General features: G+C 41.2%; 1 protein-coding gene across 1 annotated transcript; it reads left to right on the forward strand.

Annotated features, from left to right (window-relative positions):
* The first annotated feature begins 788 nt into the window (after positions 1-788).
* Positions 789-15,192, forward strand: tmc5 (transmembrane channel like 5). The gene is made up of 21 exons (XM_074628922.1): positions 789-967; positions 1,462-1,652; positions 2,947-3,158; positions 3,383-3,460; positions 4,981-5,097; positions 5,200-5,302; positions 5,645-5,726; positions 5,807-6,067; positions 7,293-7,435; positions 7,577-7,721; positions 8,053-8,205; positions 8,458-8,624; positions 9,298-9,373; positions 10,341-10,438; positions 10,517-10,612; positions 10,706-10,781; positions 11,349-11,482; positions 11,631-11,804; positions 13,735-13,813; positions 13,950-14,042; positions 14,135-15,192. Exons 2-21 carry the CDS (start codon positions 1,582-1,584, stop codon positions 14,711-14,713), a joined length of 2,937 nt encoding a protein of 978 aa, XP_074485023.1. The 5' UTR covers positions 789-967; positions 1,462-1,581; the 3' UTR covers positions 14,714-15,192.
* Positions 15,193-18,220: the final 3,028 nt, after the last annotated feature.

Genomic DNA, 18,220 nt, shown 5'->3' on the forward strand with positions numbered 1-18,220 from the left:
AGCTTTGTTTGAGGGCGTGCCAATGTGTTACTTCGTGACATCACCATTTTACGGAAGAAAAGGCAGAACTTGAAGCAAGGCGTTTCAGGCAGTTCAGGAGCAGTGTTTCTAGGGGGGAGAGTAATTCCCTCTGGCTTGGACTTTGGGCTTTGTAACTTGCAGACTTTTTACATGCACAAAAAAACTATATAACATACTAAAGGAAAGGGAAAAAGCATAATAGGTCCTCTTTAAATATCCTGCAAAAAATGTAACTTGATAAAGAGAATTGAAAATCGTATGTTTATGTGAGTGTAGTCTCCTTTACCAGTTATGCAAAACAGGGAAAATAGAGGTCAAAGCATGTGAAATTGAGTGCTGTATGCATAGCTATCCTGTTGAGGGAATTTCCCTTTTGAGGAGCTTAGTGTAATTAAATCCAGCAAGAGCACTTCCCTGTTAAGGACTTCTTAGCTGTTGGTGGGTTTCTATCAATCTATCTATCTATCTATCTATCTATCTATTTACTGTACCTATCTATCTATCTACTGTAACTATCTATCTATCTATCACTTTATTGCCTTGTCTATAGATAACTTCAGTCTCTAAGCACCACCACAGGTAAACCTATAGCAGATACAACATGGACTCTTGGACACCCACCTTAAGTTCTGGATGCCAATTAAATTTGAACCTTAGAGGTTTCATTATTTTCATCACAATACAAAGCGTCCACATGGGATTTACATGACCTAATCCGATGCAGTGGACTTTTACCTTTACAAGCTCAGCACACACTTCCTGGTAGCCAGACAGTCTTTAGTTTCATCTCACTGACGGTGGTTCTCAGACTGATTCACAGGTTACTCTTCAGGCTTGGTCTGCATGGACTGCGAGAAAGACTAGAAGGCATTTTTCTGACCACTCTACAGCATTTTATCAGGACATACTTTCTGTATATTCTCTCAACATCACCACATATTTACAGGTAAGCAGTGTTTGACAACAGAGCAGAACATTTATCAAGATTTGTCATTATCTGAATGGTATAGTAAATCTATGACTATATCCACTCACACACTATCTGTAGTCTCACTGTATGAGCTTTTTCTTTCCATTGTTGATTTGTTAGACTGTAGTTTTCTGTTCATTGTTATTCAGATTTTCCATTTCTGCCATCCTTCAGTGGCTCTGTGTGAGAACCCACTACATGTGGTGGAAACCAAACCTAATGTATGAATTAATGATGAACACATGAGGATGGGATCAAGAGATTCAATTACACACGCTTCCCCCCAACAATGTAGCTGTCACTCTGAGCAAAGAAAGGCACATCTATTGCTACTTGTTTAGGCTATTTTAAAGTTGACATAGCTGGCAACTGAAGCCTCACTACAACATGTAATGAAGGCATACACTCTTATCTTTCTCACGATAACTTAACACACTAGTATAGTCATCTAAAGAGCACGTTTTTTACAGTGTATTACTGGAACTGGACTGTACAAACATCAACATATTGAAGAGCGACTGCCACGGTGTGAGCTGAAGGATCGTCGTTGTCTCCAAAGAAGAGTGAAAAGGATCAATTTGAAGGATCTCATGACAAGTTACAGCCACGGAGGAATCTTCAACCCTGCCTACCATGACAGCGAGACTCTGGAAATTGATAGGTTTGTGGTAATAACATAAAATGTGGTTTTATCTTCATATGTGAATCAGTGAACCTTTTATCCTGAAAAACTCCCTTCCCTTATTTTAATTAATCAAGGAGAGTGTTTCAGTTGCTGTGTGTTGTTTGTACTTCGTCATCAAAGGGCATGTAATGTATTGTAAAAGAATGAACAGGATGTCCTCAAGGAACAGACAGCTATGTGGTAGTTTCCCTGGCTATATCCCAGGCTGTAAGAGTGATTCATTTATTTTACACCGTTTGGGTAAAAACTTTAAGGTCTAAAGACTTTGAAAGTTTCTAAAAAAAAAAACATTACAGTAAAACTAAAGGGACAAATACATTAGTCCATTGGACTTTACTCCGAAACTTATATCTGCACTTCCTTGTAGGTTATTATATCATTCAAATTTCCCACGGGAGAAAAACATCATCTCCATATTAGTCATACCTCTCTATCAGATAATGATCATGATTTGAAATTCCAGTTCCTATCTCGAACTGATAACCCCAGAGCTCATAAATATATCATAAATAACAAATAAATAACACAAACTGCATGACCTCAATGATTAAGCCTGCAGTAGGCAGAATATGTTTGGCATCATTGGGCAAAAATTCCATAATAACCTTTCAGCATATTGTAAGTCAAGTGTTCTGAGAGAAAACTAGACTTCTGCTCCTCCTCATGGCTCTGTTTTCAGGCTTTAAACAATGTAGCCCGTTATGGGAGACTTTGGCCAATCACAGGTAATTTCAGAGAGAGAGCATTCCTATTGGCTGTTCATTCAACGAAGGCAGCTGTCAATCACTCACAAACTCCGATCAAACTAGGCAGCGCTGATCAAATATGAATCAATATTCTGTTACTGTAATGCCTATTTCTCACCTCAAATGTATTCAGAAACATCTTGTAGTGTACTGTTTAGCTGTAAAATGAGAATGTTTGTGACCCAGCAGCCAAGTTGAGATCTGTTGAGAAAATACCAAGCACCGCCCACCAGCCGGAGCAAACTTTCTCATTGATTGACAGCTGCTCAGAGACGGCAGGCTCCAGCTCGGCTCTGATTGGTTGTTTTCCTCCGGTCTGTGAAATCCTGCAGATGCCATTAAGAGCACCGAAGGACACAGAGGCACATGATTTTTTTTTTTCAGATTACCTGTCTCATGCACTACTGTCCGGATATAGAGACCGTTTTATAAAAATCACTTTTTATAATCATATTTGCTCCAATTCTACCCACTGATGCTTTAATCTTTCAAGTCACACAATATTTGTTCTGTGTGGCGTCTAGGTCGTCCAGCAAAAACCGCCACTCTAACCCTTATGCCAGGGGTGAGAGGGCAGATGCCCATTACTCGTCGACTGTTCAGACCATCAGTGATGACGCCGTGGGGAGAGTGCCCTGGCGGGGCTGGCAGGAGGAGAGCTGGAGGGGGAGAGAAAGCATCCCCATGGGCCTCATCTCAACGCGCCCCCCGAGTCCGTCATGGCAGCATGACCTCAGTGAGTGGACCAAGCTAAATCTATTGAGCTATGGAACAATATGAAGTCTGTGCATATTTTGATGTTTATACTCTCTGTACTGTATCATAGAGAAAAAGCAACATGATTCAGTGTTGACTACTTCACTTCAATCAGACTATGTCGTTTGGCTCTATATACTGTGTGCCTCTGTGTGTTGCCAAGTGACACCTCTGTTGATACTTCTACTCCTCGCTTTTATTCAGATCACAGTACCTTCCAGATCCCACCTGACTCTCAGTATGATCGGTCACTCTCTGTCCGCCTGCCTTCTGCAATGTCAGGTAATGGTTTTTACTCCATAGATAATAGTTTCTTTACACAGTTATTGTAAGCTCTGTTACTATGGTATCGCTAAACACACACACACACGCAAAGTTGTTAAGTGCATTACCAGACAGTAATTGAAAAGAAATGTGACATTCATGTTGACCTTTGGTTACCAATCAACTTAGCAAAGTCATACTTACTTGATAATTATTAATGGAGTCTACGCACAACAACAAATGACGGGGGAAGACAAGGAAGTTGGTAAAGTAAATAAAACAGAGGGAAGGTGGCTGTGGGGAAAAGGTTGCCTTAATCTGAAGGGCGTAATCTAAAGGTTTTGGAAATGTGTCTGTTAATGGGAATGAGTGGACGAATTTAGTGTCGAAAGGGATCTGTAACGGCACTGTGTCCTTCGTGTTGTAACTAAAACCTTGTATAATTACTGACCACAAATTTAGCTTTCATCTTATGGGTGGCACGGTGCAGTGCAGCAGTTAGCACTGTCGCCTCACAGCAAGAAGGACAGTAAGAAGGTCCAGGGTTCAATCCATGGTCTGGCATACTTGCCCACCTTGAGACATCAAAAATAGGGAGGATTTCGAAACCAAAGCGGGGGGGCTAAGGGTCCTCCCCTAGAAAAATTCTGAGTTTCAGAGACTTTGTTTCCTGCATTCTGGTGACTTTTAAAGAATGAAAATAGCAAAATAATAATTACACTGCAACAGCATTTTTATCTTAAGTACTTTTAATTTTACTTTTAATTCTCAGGAAAGAATACAGAATAATTCGCCCCTCTGGCGTGAACCTTTGTGAATTCATTAATTTTTTGCCGCAGCTTGAGTATTCATTTCTCTTAGTACTCTCCATTTCTCTCTCTTTCACTCACTCACTGAATGCCCTTTCAGACACAACCCGACAGCGGTACCACTGCACTCTGAAACCCATTATTTCCAATGGCTTGCGCCACGTCACAACAGCTTTTCACTGCGTCGAGCAAAGCCCAAATTTGGGCGCTGCGCGTGTGTCGCAAGGGCAGCTCAAACCAAGCTCTCCTCTGCCAGTAAACAACATCAGGTGTAGCTGTATTGTTGTCCGGGTGGAAACAGTTAGGCTTATATACGCTTTACAGTGGCAGAAACAGGTTGTGATAACGAAAAGGAAAAAAAGCTGTGAATTGAATTGTAGAGAATTGTGGTGCCAACAGCTACAGTATCATATGGAATAATCAGGAGTTAAGATAATGTAGCCTAGAGTCAGTGGTATAATAGCACCCACATTATCTCTCATATACTGTATTGCACTGCTATCAGCTGTACTTTCTATCAGTGTATGTACTGTACAGTAGGTAATACACAAAGTTTATGTGCAGTAAATCAGGAAAATATAAAGAGACGATAGTAAATCTCTGTCAGGCTGTGGTGGGAGAGTAAATGTTTACATGTTCAAGCAACTGCAGGTGTTAGATTTAAAAATGTCATCCTCGATGACTGTCCTCCTGTATTTCCATCACATCTCTTGATGTTTGTTCCTCCAGGTAACATGACAATGAGATGGAGGGGAGTGACAATGAGAAGGATGAGCATGTTTCCCAACGGCGATCCTGCCAATGTAGCCTTCACAGAGGATGCCATCAGGAACGAGATGGAGAATGGTAAGAGCCTGTCACGGGAAGTGTGACACCTGATCTGCAGTCTGCATGGTAGTCTGTGTAAGATAATAGGGAGAGCTTATCTTGTTATGTTGTGTGTGACAGAGGAACAGAACCTGGTCAAGGAGCTCGTTGCCCTGTCAACTCGAGACCGAATTCGGGCCATTCGAGACCTTCCAATGAGCTGTGACGAGAAGAAACATATCAGGTGGGTTTTGACTGACGAGCAGTTAAAGTTGATAAGCTTCCTTGTCAGCGTCATTCTGGGTTAACCATTACACCTTGCTGGGAACCATAAAATAAGGGTTCTGTATGCACAGGCAGGGTGGTATTGTGTTGCAATATACATCACTTGAGGAAAAGTTATGTGCAAAAACACGCACTGCTCTGTCTTTTCAAGTCACATTACTCAAGAAACGATTCAAATGACAGGAGGTCCAAAGGTTATTCTGCAGCGTTGAGTCACAATTCCTCTAATTAATCAGGTCATAATGTCTACAGGCACTGATGTCATCATAACACCAAATTATGTTCTAAAATACCTCCACAGGAGCCAAGTGCTGGCGTTCAAGTCTTCCAAGCAATCTCGCAAGTTCACGTGTTTTGCAGATTGCTCTGAGAATGTGTCACTGGTAAGTTAACAACATGCTGCAATGCCACACTTAAACAATTCATTTTTGTATGCCATATGTGTCACACGCTGTTTTCCCAGTCTTTCCGCAGGTGCGGCTATAGTATAAGGTCAGCCAGACAGACACTGGAGCTGTGGCAAGGCATCATGAAAGAGATTGGTGGCAAGTTTGGCACCAGTGTCCTCTCCTATTTCGTGTTCCTCAAGTGGCTGCTCGTATTCAACATTTTCTCCTTCCTGGTCAACTTTGGCTTTATCACCATCCCGCTGCTTGTTTACGACCCCTCACCCAACATACCTCCAAACGTGACCTTCAGAGGACTGGAGATACTGACTGGAGCTGTAAGTTTAGGCTCTTAGGCACAAGTACATATCTTTTTGTAAAGCCACAAATAATCCCTAACATGTATCAATTATTTTTTTATTAAATCATTGTGCAACTTAAAGCTGCTCTAATCAATATTTGTATAAACAATGGATGAAATTATGTATGTAACCTTAAAGGTGCTCTATACGATATCCAGAGCATTAACATAGGAGCAGACAACTATTTGCTATGTAAAGATATAGAGGAGTACCTGAGCAGAGAATGAAGTCACTCTCCCTATGTGTGTGTTGTAATCCGAGCTTCTGCTGGCTTTGTTGGAGGCCGTGCATGCTTTTAGTGCATGTTTGTGCATTTGAGCGTGCCCGACTGGCTAGCTCACTGCCGCTGCTCTGCACTGCTCACATACGGTGGTTACAGCTGATAATGCTGCACCGACCGACGGCGCTGTTGCGGAAGCGTAGCACCCACCCTTCAATTGCGTTTCTAAGGCAAACAATATTGTGGGTGACTAGAGGCATCCCCTTGCCTCCTCATTTATATTGTTACCATCTGGGCGACGGTATTACCCCCCCCCTCTATTCACTAAAAATAGATCCAAGTTTTCATTTGTCCAACAAGCCATAAAGTTTTTAAACAGCTGATGCACTAGCACTTTATCCCCCGTGCACTTTGACCACTACTTCCTTCCTGGTCACAAATAATGTCCTGCTGGTCTGGTCCGTCCTAATTTTCTCTTAACTATTTTAACTATATATTTATATTTATATATATTGGGGCTGTCAAAGTTAACGTGATAATAACGCAAATTTGTTTTAACGCCACTAATTTCTTTAACGTATTAGCGCAACCGATTTTTCGGAGGTTGTAGCGGGCTCAGTTGAATGTTATGGCTTAAGTTTTCATGTCATACTGGCTTCCCGTGAAGGAGGTTACATAACATCCCAGTAGAGTACTGCAACATGGCGGTGTTCTTGTCACAAAAAGATGAAACGGATCTTCTTTTTTCTCTTAAATGCTGACATATTGTCATGCCTTGTTATATAATAGTTCATAAGAATGGAAATCAATTTAGAAAACAAAAAATGTGTGATTAATCATGATTAACTATGGACAATCACGCGATTAATCAGAATTCGGAATTAAATATTGAAATCAATTGACAGCTTGGTTTAATTAATGTATAGATATTCAGTAAAAATGCTTTTTCAATGCATAGTAAATGTGTTTTGGTTTCTCCAGGGTTACTTCCACTACACCGTTTTGTACTATGGTGGCTACAGTAATGAAACTCTGGTGGGTCTGGTAGAGTACAACATGCAGTTGGCCTATTTCTTCACAATAGCAGTCTACATGGTTCTGTGTGGAGTTGCACTTATCTTAAGGTCAGTCCAACTCTATCAATTCTGTATAACTATAATATTTTGAGTTTATTGTACATTTCCTTGAATTTACCCATCTAATTGTCCTTCAGGTTAACAATAGTTTGAAGAAAGAAATGTATGTTGCCTATTTTCCTCACGCAGCATGGCCAGCTCATTCAAGAAAAACTATGTACTAGCAGACCCAACTTCAAACGGTGCATGGCAGCTTCTGTGCAGCTGGGATTTTAGTATTACCAATGAGAGAGCAGTGAGACAGCGCAAGAACAACCTACGTGTCCAACTCAAGGTGACTATTACCGTGGTACAAACCCACTTTTGTCAATCAAGACACCAAGTGAGGAAAAAGAGAGGTGTTTTATTATAGTATCATCTCACCTACATGTCATGAAATATATTTCTGAATGACATGTACATATCCACTAATTCATATTTTCCAACTTGGTACTTTAAGATTTGTAGTTACATTTTTGAGATGAGCTGTAGCTGCAATATTTTCACAATAAGCTTTCAACAAATTTCAGACACTTAGCTTTCTCAGACATTAATTCCTGTTTAAAGACACATCATGCACCTCATTATTTTTCATTGCCATGTTTGTCATCTTGTCATCCCCTCAGGAGTCTTTGTCAGAGAAGGCCCATAGGGAGCTGCTAACCCACTCTGAAAAGCTGAAGCACTTTGGGGTTCATCTGGGCTCCTGGCTCCTCTCCACTGGCTTGGCTGTTGGCTGTGGAGCTAGCATCTATTATCTCTGTCAATACGAACAGGAGGTACACAAGTCAAGATTGAATAATTAGTCTTATTGTTGAATTGGAATTTAACAATACCTGCACTGTTACAGATCCCTTTGTTTGCAGGTGTAGAGAAACTGCATATGATAGTATTTTGGTCAGCATGCGTCATAAGCTTGCAACTTACTGTCAAGTCATTTAACGGCAGTGCAGGGTTTGATTCATTTCATTGCACACAGTGTTCGCCGACCAGCACTATCTTGAGCTGACCTCCATCTGTTATCTTTATAGCGGGCAACCGATGCAGCCAACCGGTCTCTGCTTCAGGAGGCCGAGACTCTCCTGGTTCCTTTTGTGGTGTCTCTGATGAACCTGGTTGTCCCGCTCTTCTACTCCCTCTTCAACAAGTTTGAGCCCTACTCCAGCCAGCGCAGCCAGATCTACGCTCTGGTAGTCAGGTTCGATAGCAGGCACACACAGTACATGAATTAATGGGAACAAGATTGAGGAATATGTTTTTTTAGAAGGAGTTTCGAAATTGTGCGAAATGCACTTATTTGCTTTTTGCCGAGAATTAGATAAAAAGATTGATATATCACTCTCATCTGTCAGTTCAATACGAAGCTGGAGTCAGCAGTCAATTAGCTTAGCTTAGCATAAGGACAAGAAACAGGGGAACATACTATGTTGGCTCCTTTAAAGCTCACTAATTAACACGAAATATCTCCGTTAATCTGTGCTAAAACCAAACCATAAAAATTATATGTTGCAGTGTTACAGGTGGTTACATACTGGACTATTTGGAACCCCACATTTTTATACTTATATATTTATTAATTAATTATTTTTTTTGTTTAGGTTAAACTATCTGGGTACATGTGGAATGTAAATGTGGAATTTGTGATCTACAGAGAGAACCAGGCTAGCTGTTTCTACCTGTTTCTAATCTTAATGCTAAACTAAGCTAATCGGCCGCTGGCTCCAGCTTCATATTTACCGTACACACAGTGGTGATATCAATCCAATCACCTAACTCTCAGCAAGAAAGCAAATATGCATATTTCTCAAAATTTCAAACAATTCCTTTAAGCATCAATAATGCTTGAAATATTTTGTTCTCTTTTCCCACAGAAACGTGATACTCAAGATGTCTATTCTGGCTGTCTTGTGTTATTACTGGATGAGTACGGTGGCTAAGAAGTTTTCGGTATGTTTGACAGGGATCAACCCTTTAACCTGCAGTAGGCAGAATATTTTTGGCATCATTGGGCAAAAATTCCATAATAACTTTTCAGCATATTGTAATTCAAGTGTTCTGAGTGAAAACTAGACTTCTGCACCTCCTCATGGCTCTGTTTTCAGGCTTTAGAAAAATCTAGCCCGTGACGGGAGACTTTGGCCAATCACAGGTCATTTCAGAGAGAGAGCGTTCCTATTGGCTGTTCATTCAACAGAGAAGGCTGTCAATCACTCGTGAACTTTGATCAAACGGTCAAATATAAATCAATATTCTGTTACTGTAATGCCTATTTCTCGCGTAAAATGGTTTCAGAAACATTTTGTGGTGTGCTGTTTAGCTGTAAAATGAGAAAGTTTGCTCCGGTTTGCTGGTGGGCTGTGCTTGGTATTTGCTCAACTGATGTCAACATGGCTGGCGGGTCACAAACGTTCTCATTTTACAGCTAAACCGTACATTAAAATATGCTTCTGAAAACATTTTATGTGAGAAATAAACATTACAGTAACAGAATATTGATTCATAGTTGATCAGTGCTGCCTAGTTTGACCGTTTGATCAGAGTTCGCGACAAGCCCCCAGGAAGTGCGCCGGTCGTTGATCCCAACGTTCATAGTGGCCAAACGGCGGTACTGCAAATTCCGTGTCAGTCACGTGATGCATTGGGCCCAAAAATACTTTTTCCCATAGACTTACATTGGGAAAGAGATGTCTGTAACTCAGCGGATAATTTTTTTTGAGGTGAATCAACTTCCCAGGATGAACACTCTAATAGTCCTTATTTAAATCATTAGATTTTAAAAGTTGTAAAATGCACTAATAGCCGAATCCAGAGTTATTTCTCTTCCTCCATTCATGTGAATATAGTCATTCATGAACTATTGTCTACATCTGTGAACATGTCTAAATCTCTCTATAACTGTCTGTGTTCTCCACAGTGTTGGGAGTCCATTGTGGGGCAGGCTTTGTACCGTCTGGTCATTGTTGACTTTCTTTTCCTGATGTTGGGATCCTTCTTTGGAGAGTTTCTTAGCAAGTGAGTTACACTCAGTTTATTCTTCACAGTCACAGAAATGGGGTAACCTAAATCATATTCATTATTTCTCTGAAACAGTGTGATTGGGACAAGATTACTACCACGTCTGGGGGTTCCAGAGTTTGATGTAGCCAGAAATGTCCTCGAACTCATCTACGCACAGACTCTGGCCTGGTAAGAACAAGACATTAAACATTTACTACAGTACAAGATCTAACAACTCAATGGAATTAAAAAGTTAACTTACCCTCTATTTTCTCTTCATAGGATTGGAATTTACTTCTCTCCTCTGCTGCCTGTCATCCAGATCCTCAAACTTTTCATTTTGTTTTACCTAAAGAAGGTAAATAGAGGTTCATAAAGTTTAGAAGCCTTATGGTGATTTTAAACTGAACTGCCATGATGACAAATGGCCACGGCAGATACAATGCCATTGCTGCCCAAGCTGCTCTATATAATGTTTTAGGCTCATATTACGCTATTTGTGCACCTGGTTCAATAATTGATTTAAATCCTTTCATCACACTGACAGCATGCTTTATTTAGTGTTATGGAAAAGACAGGTAGCCTTTGGGATTCATGGTGTAAACCTTTTGCTTGCACTGCACCAGGCAAGGTCAATCAATCCCAGAGTAAATTAATTCAGTACGATTAGTAATTTGACCCAGTTTGGATCTGGGGTTGTTGAATGTTTCATGAACGTGCTGAATGACCTTTGAAGCATTGCTATTCAAAGCACTAATGAAATCTTCATGCTCTCTGTTATGGAGTGAAACATGTATGATGTTTAGGCTGAAATGAGCTCATGGTTTTTCTAAACGTTAATAATATCATATGAGGTATTGCAATAATAATGAAAAATGGTGTTGGTGATATATGACTTTGTTCATGTGTGTGTTTTGTTCCCCAGGTCAGCCTGACCCAGAACTGCCAGCCTCCACAGCGGTCAGGCAGAGCAGCTCAGATGCAAACCATCTTCATCGCACTCCTCTTCTTCCCTTTCTTTGTGGGAGCCCTGTCTATGGTTGCATACACCGCCTGGAGGTACAACAACATGACCTATTATGAGCATTATAAAACCCCAACAACAATACCAATCTTTGACACATGTATGCTGCATTCTTTACCAGTACACAAATCCTCCCAAACAGAAACCTCAGTCTTGTTTTGTCCACCTTGTCCTGCTCTGTAGACTGACTCCCTCAAAGCAGTGTGGTCCTTTTCGGGGACTCAACAACACCTTCAGTGTGGTCGGAGTCTGGATGGACGATCTGGAGGAGATCCCTGGTTCTGAATGGGCTGTCTGGATCTACGAAAATGTCATCAGAAGTGAAATCTTCTACTTTCTTATCACACTCATCATCATGTAAGTGCATAGTGCCGGTGATATGTTATGTGTGCTGTAGGCTGTAGCCAAGGCCTATGGAAAGGAGGCTGTGTCACGGGTGGACATGGGTCTTGGGGTATGGGGTATAACACATGCTCAGTGTAACTGAAGCCGCGGTCGTGCGTTGCGATTGGCTCAATTTCGGCGAGTGCAGGCCAGATTTTACTGCGCATGTGTCATACCCCCTAAGATATGACGCGTTGATGAGGCGTGATCCAGCCTCCTTTCCATAGGCCTTGGCTGTAGCTAGGCACAGCGGTGCTTTGAGCTAAATATTAATGTTAGCAAGCTAACACGCTCACAATGACAATGACAATGCTAACATGCGGGTGTTTAGCAGTTATAATGCTTACCGTGTTCACTAGCTTATATTAGGCTAATTAGCGCTTAAACTCAAATGGTGCCTTCAAATGGGGTCGTGTTTATCGTGTTATGTGATTGGATGATTGGAAGTGTCTGCCATCCCCTATTGGTTGAGGAAGTGACATCATCACATATCCACTGCACCATGAAAAAAACAGGAAGAGAAGAGAAGAAAAATACATGTCAAACAAAGAACATCAAAAATACTTCACTATTGAAGGAAAACACTAATAATCTTACCATAAATTACCAAGGCACATGATCATAAGTATATTAAGTTACACATTAAAAACACTGCTTGTTTAATTTGCTGTTAGTAAATTGACCAACAAGATCAAAATGCATCATCATTACAATTAAGTAGAAGTTCTATATTTCACAGACACACACTCAAATCTAATTCATCATTGAGCCCAAAGTGACACTAACTTAATAAATGGTGGAGGCCATGGAAGTTCATTTTTCGGTGCCTAGTAGAGTAATATATTGTTTTTCTTCGTAATTTTATAATATGTCTGAGGAACATGTTGTAACCACGAGCTCACAAGCAACTTGAGTACAGCTGAGGCAGTGTCATTAGTTTTGCAGGTGTTTGGTCCTAAACTAAAGTATTGGATAAATTAAACAAGTTTGACCTCATGGTGGAAAAGTTAAAGGATCACATCATTAGTATTCATCCTCTGGGGACCATGCATGTCTGTACAAAATGTCATGACAATGCTTTTTAACCGATATTTCAGTCTGGACCAAAGTGATGGACAGACACCAACATTGCCATTCCTAGAAATACGAGTTTGTTGAAATTGAAGGATAAATTAAATATAATATGTAGCTATATCATATAATTTTTGTCTTGAATATATTTACAGGCTGTAATGATATAGCCATAAATGTATTGTGCAAAATGTTTTGTGTTGATTGGAAAGAAAAGTTATTCTGAAGATTGTTCATTTATTGTGTATTTCTAAGAACTAAGAAACTGATCAACTGAGGCAATGTGTCAACAAAATGGACAATTCGATTTACATTTATTTCAACCGGTAGAGACTCCATTTCGAATTAACCATTTATTACATGGTGCATGATAAGATGAATAGTGCAAAGTCTTTGGTGATTAGACTCCATCATGACGTAGTATATTTGAGTTAAAGGTGCAGTGTGACGATGAGGCTCATGAAATCTAGGTCTTTACTTTGAGATGTTGAGCGGCTTGAGGTGGAATGAATGTAACGACATGTTCATACTGCAATGATAACTGACAACAGTAGAGAGGAGAACAGTTTTCAAATTTGATGGCAACGATATGATTGGCTCAAAGAGATCGTGGCAGAATCTGGTTGGTTAACTAAGAGTGAAACACCTGTAGTCAGCTGATAGAGTAGGAGCCCGTGAGAGAGAGAGACAGAAAGATTTGTGAATGAGAGTGTAAAGAGAGTCTTCCTGATTTAACTTATGTTAAGCTTCATTGAATTGAATGGAACAATGTGGGCATACAGTGTGTGGTTGTTTGTGTATTCATTACAATTTTGCATCTTTTCCTACTCAGAGTCATTATATACATCTTCTGGCAAGTCACTCAGGGCCGCAAGCATCTTATTGTTCAACTGAGACAACAGATTGTTAATGTGAGTGTGTTTTAAACATATCCTTAAAAATGTGCTTTTGTATATTTTTGCCTTTATTTTGTTTATCCCTCGGCTGCATTTTAAATTCATTCCTTCTCTCTCTTCCTCGGTTTTCTCTTTCCTTTTCTCTCACTAGGAAGGGAAAGACAAGTCCTTCTTGTTAGACAAGCTCCAGAACCTCCAGAAATCTCGGCCTGATAAAAAATCCAAACAGAAGAATCCAAAAAAGGTTTGTTGTGAAGATTCTTTTCATACTGACTAATCACCTTTCAGCCTGGGATTTGTTATCAGCCTTGCTGCATATTTGCTCCTGGCCTGCAGCACACCAAACGGCGGTCAGATGTCCACTCCTCAGGCGGTCAGTCCAACTCAAACGCCATGGTTCAGGCGTTGCTCACTCGCCAGCAGCTTGAAGAGGATGAGGAGAGACGCAGCGCCGGTGGAGTGCCCATTCCCTCCAACATCTCCACCTCGAGCGCTCTAATTCAGGCCATGCTGGCCCGTCAGAGAGCAGACGACCAGGATGAAGATAAATCATCCTCCGGCGCCCTCGCACAGGCCGTGCAAGCAAGGCAGAGGGCTGAGGGTCAAGAGACGGATGAATACTACAGCACAGGTTTTTTTGAAAACCCTGTCAACACATCCAGCGCTGTCACACAGGCGATGCAAGCCAGACACAGAGCAGAGGAGGACGGACCAGATGATGCACGTGACCTGCCATCTTCTGTGTCAGGTGTTATGATGCAAGTCATGCAAGCCAGGCAGAGGGCAGAGGAAGAGGACAGGCCTCAGTGGGTCCCAGCTCCCCCACAAAACCCAGCTCCCGCAGGCTCCAGTGCTCTCATACAGGCCATGTTGGCCCGGCAGCAGGCCCAGAACGAGTACGATGATGGTTACTGACCAAAGGGGTCTGGCTTTATCTTACTGCAGGGAGAGGAACAGAACTGAAAAGAACCACATATGACTGAAATCACGCTTGTCAGATTAGGATTTGTGTTGTCCCCCATAGATGAAATAGCATCAGTTATAAGTCCATAAATGGGGTGATTTCTCCAGAATTACAATACATTCAATCCTGCTGTACATCCAAAAGAACTGAGAGAGCTACAGTACTGTAGCAGGGAGAGAAGAGAGTGCAGGTCCACCTCTTTATGCACCTTCTTTTTTTTACCAATATATTTTAATAGTATGTTTCTATGAGAGTACACAAGCCTTGTAAGATAAATAATTACTATAACATATACAGTATACACAAGGCCTGATCTTGTGCCATTCCTAATGTAATTTCTGTATCATAAAAAACAGTTGTTAATATTGTATATATTCTCTGTGAAATGTAGATGTTCATCAGATACAAATAAAAGAAAGTCGAAACTAAATTAGTCACTGTCCCTTGCAATACATTACATTGAAAGCAAACCATACAACTTTTAAAACAATAAGTTGTTAGACAGAAAAGTAGTATTTGGGTGGAAAACAAGCCTCACCCTGAACTTCTTGTTAGGATAGCAGCAGCAGTAGTAGTATTAGTAGTAGGAGCAGCAACAATAATAGTAGTAGTAGTGGTAATAGTAATAGCAGCAACAGCAGTTGTAGTAGTATCAGTAGTATCAGTAGTAGTAGTAGTAGTAGTAGTAGCTGGAGCAGGAGCAGCAGCAATAGTAGTAGTAGTAGTAATAATAGTAGCAGCAGCAGCAATAGGAGTAGTAGTAGTAGTAGGAGTAGTAGTAGTAGCAGTAGCAGTAGCAGCAGCAGCAGTAGGAGTAGTAGTAGTAATAATAGTAGCAGCAGCAGCAATAGGAGTAGTAGTAGTAGTAGGAGTAGTAGTAGTAGTAGTATCAGCAGCAGGAGCAGCAGCAATAGTAGTAGTAGTAGCAGCAGCAGCAGTAGCAGTAGTAGTAGTAGGAGTAGTAGTAGTAGGAGTAGGAGCAGCAACAATAATAGTAGTAGTAGTGGTAATAGTAATAGCAGCAACAGCAGTTGTAGTAGTATCAGTAGTAGTAGTAGTAGTAGCTGGAGCAGGAGCAGCAGCAATAGTAGTAGTAGTAGCAGCAGCAGCAGTAGCAGTAGGAGTAGTAGTAGTAGTAGTAATAGCAGCAGCAGGAGCAGCAGCAATAGTAGTAGTAGTAGCAGCAGCAGTAGCAGTAGTAGGAGTAGTAGTAGTAGGAGTAGGAGCAGCAACAATAATAGTAGTAGTAGTGGTAATAGTAATAGCAGCAACAGCAGTTGTAGTAGTATCAGTAGTAGTAGTAGTAGTAGCTGGAGCAGGAGCAGCAGCAATAGTAGTAGTAGTAGTAATAATAGTAGCAGCAGCAGCAATAGGAGTAGTAGTAGTAGTAGGAGTAGTAGTAGTAGTAGCAATAGCAACAGCAGCAGTAGGAGTAGTAGTAGTAGTAGTAGCAGCAGCAGGAGCAGCAGCAGCAATAGTAGTAGTAGTAGCAGCAGCAGCAGTAGCAGTAGGAGTAGGAGTAGTAGGAGTAGTAGTAGTAGTAGCAGGAGCAGCAGCAATAGTAGTAGTAGTAGCAGCAGCAGCAGTAGCAGTAGGAGTAGTAGTAGTAGTAGCAGCAGGAGCAGCAGCAATAGTAGTAGTAGTAGCAGCAGCAGCAGTAGCAGTAGGAGTAGTAGTAGTAGGAGTAGGAGTAGTAGTAGTAGTAGGAGTAGGAGTAGTAGCAGCAAGCAGCAGCAGTAGGAGTAGTAGTAGTAGTAGTAGTAGTAGGAGTAGTAGTAGTAGTAGTAGGAGTAGGAGTAGTAGTAGTAGTAGTAGTAGTAGCAGTAGCAGCAAGCAGCAGCAGTAGTAGTAGTAGTAGTAGTATTTGGGTGAAATAAACCTTTAAAACTACAAGTCGTTAGACATAAAGTAGTATTTGGGTGGAATAAACCTTTATAACTACAAGTCTAAAGTGAGCTCCATCAGGCAGAAACATTTTTATGATTGTGAATTAAGCATTTAAAAAATATACGACCCTGTAAAGAACAAGCGGTTACAGATAATGGATGGATGCTCGTATCTTCATCTCTCTTCTCACCGAGGCAGCTGTGGTCTTGAGGAACCACTTGTCATTTCTACAGCTGCCACCAGGGGACGTTATTATTGCAGCAAAGCAGCAGTGCTGCAGCTAAAAAGACCCAGAGGCCCCATGTGCTGACACAGCTCTTCATTACAGCCTTTCAATGTCCAACTTTGTCTGTATAATAAGCAAATTTGTAACTACGAGCAAGCAGCGGCTTTTTTTTTTTTTTTTTTAAATATTCTGACTTCATATAAATCATTAGAAAAACAGTTTGGAGATGGGAATAATTCAAATTTCATATTTTCAAGGGAGTTTCTATGTGCAACAGTTACGCTATGTGAGGCTGAATTTGAGAATAAAGTTTAAAGTGCAAGTTAAACTTCCCTCACTGACACACAACCAACATGTAGTCCATTAACAGCCTCTCTAGGTGCCTGTTGCTTTATTTGGCATCAAAGGCTCCAGGGGCAGTTGGAAGTAATTAATTTGCAAGAGGGAGACAGAAAGTGTGTGTGTGTGTGTGTGTGTGTGTGTGACAAGTGGATGGAATGCACTCCTCCCTTATACTCCCACAACACACACACAGTCCTGCTCCCCTCTGTGTTCGGCCTCTTTTTGAAGTTCCTCCTGCAGCTAAAAGAGCGAATGAGGGGGCAGAGCTGGAGAGAGGGCTGAGGAAGTGTGTGTGTGTGTGTGTGTGTGTGTGGTGACAACGTGAAAATATGGCCGCATGCTGCTTGTTTACTATTACCTGTGGACAGTCAGATAAGTCAGGGCATGTGAGAATTTGTGTATCATGAGGCAGGGGCGGACTGGGACTGAAACAGTGGCAGGATGGCTAACGGGAAGCTCGGGAATTTTCTCGGTGGGCCGGTCGTATGATGATCTTGCTATTCAAAACGTCTCTATTACACAGAAAAACAGAAACATTTACATTTCAATCAAAGGTGTCATATGTACATTGTCCCAAATCAGCTGTGAATTTGTTGTCTTGAACACAACGCCATTCTTCCTCCTCACCTCACTCAGTGAGTCCCCAACTCCCTGAATGCACGTTCACTCGCAAGTGACTGAGATCTCAACTGAACTGAGAAACAAACAAATTGTTTCAGGAAGCGATACAGTTCAGTAAGTGCAATCAGGTTTACACAAGTTACCATTACAAAACAAACCTACGCCCTTGTACCACAAAAAACTGTATTAGTGTTAAAATTACTGCCAAAAAATATTCTGCACTCAACCTCCGGGTGTTCGCATACTGTAAACGGCCTCTCCATCTCAAAGTCCTGGGCTGAATTTCAGTCCCAGTCCTCCCACTGGTTCCTGTAGTTATTTTTCAACATATACCGCAGAGCTGTACTGCCCTACAAAGGCAAAGGGTAGAAACTACAGAAAC

The sequence above is a fragment of the Sebastes fasciatus genome, chromosome 3 (genome assembly GCF_043250625.1).
Source record: "Sebastes fasciatus isolate fSebFas1 chromosome 3, fSebFas1.pri, whole genome shotgun sequence".
NCBI classification, from domain to species: Eukaryota; Metazoa; Chordata; class Actinopteri; order Perciformes; family Sebastidae; genus Sebastes; species Sebastes fasciatus.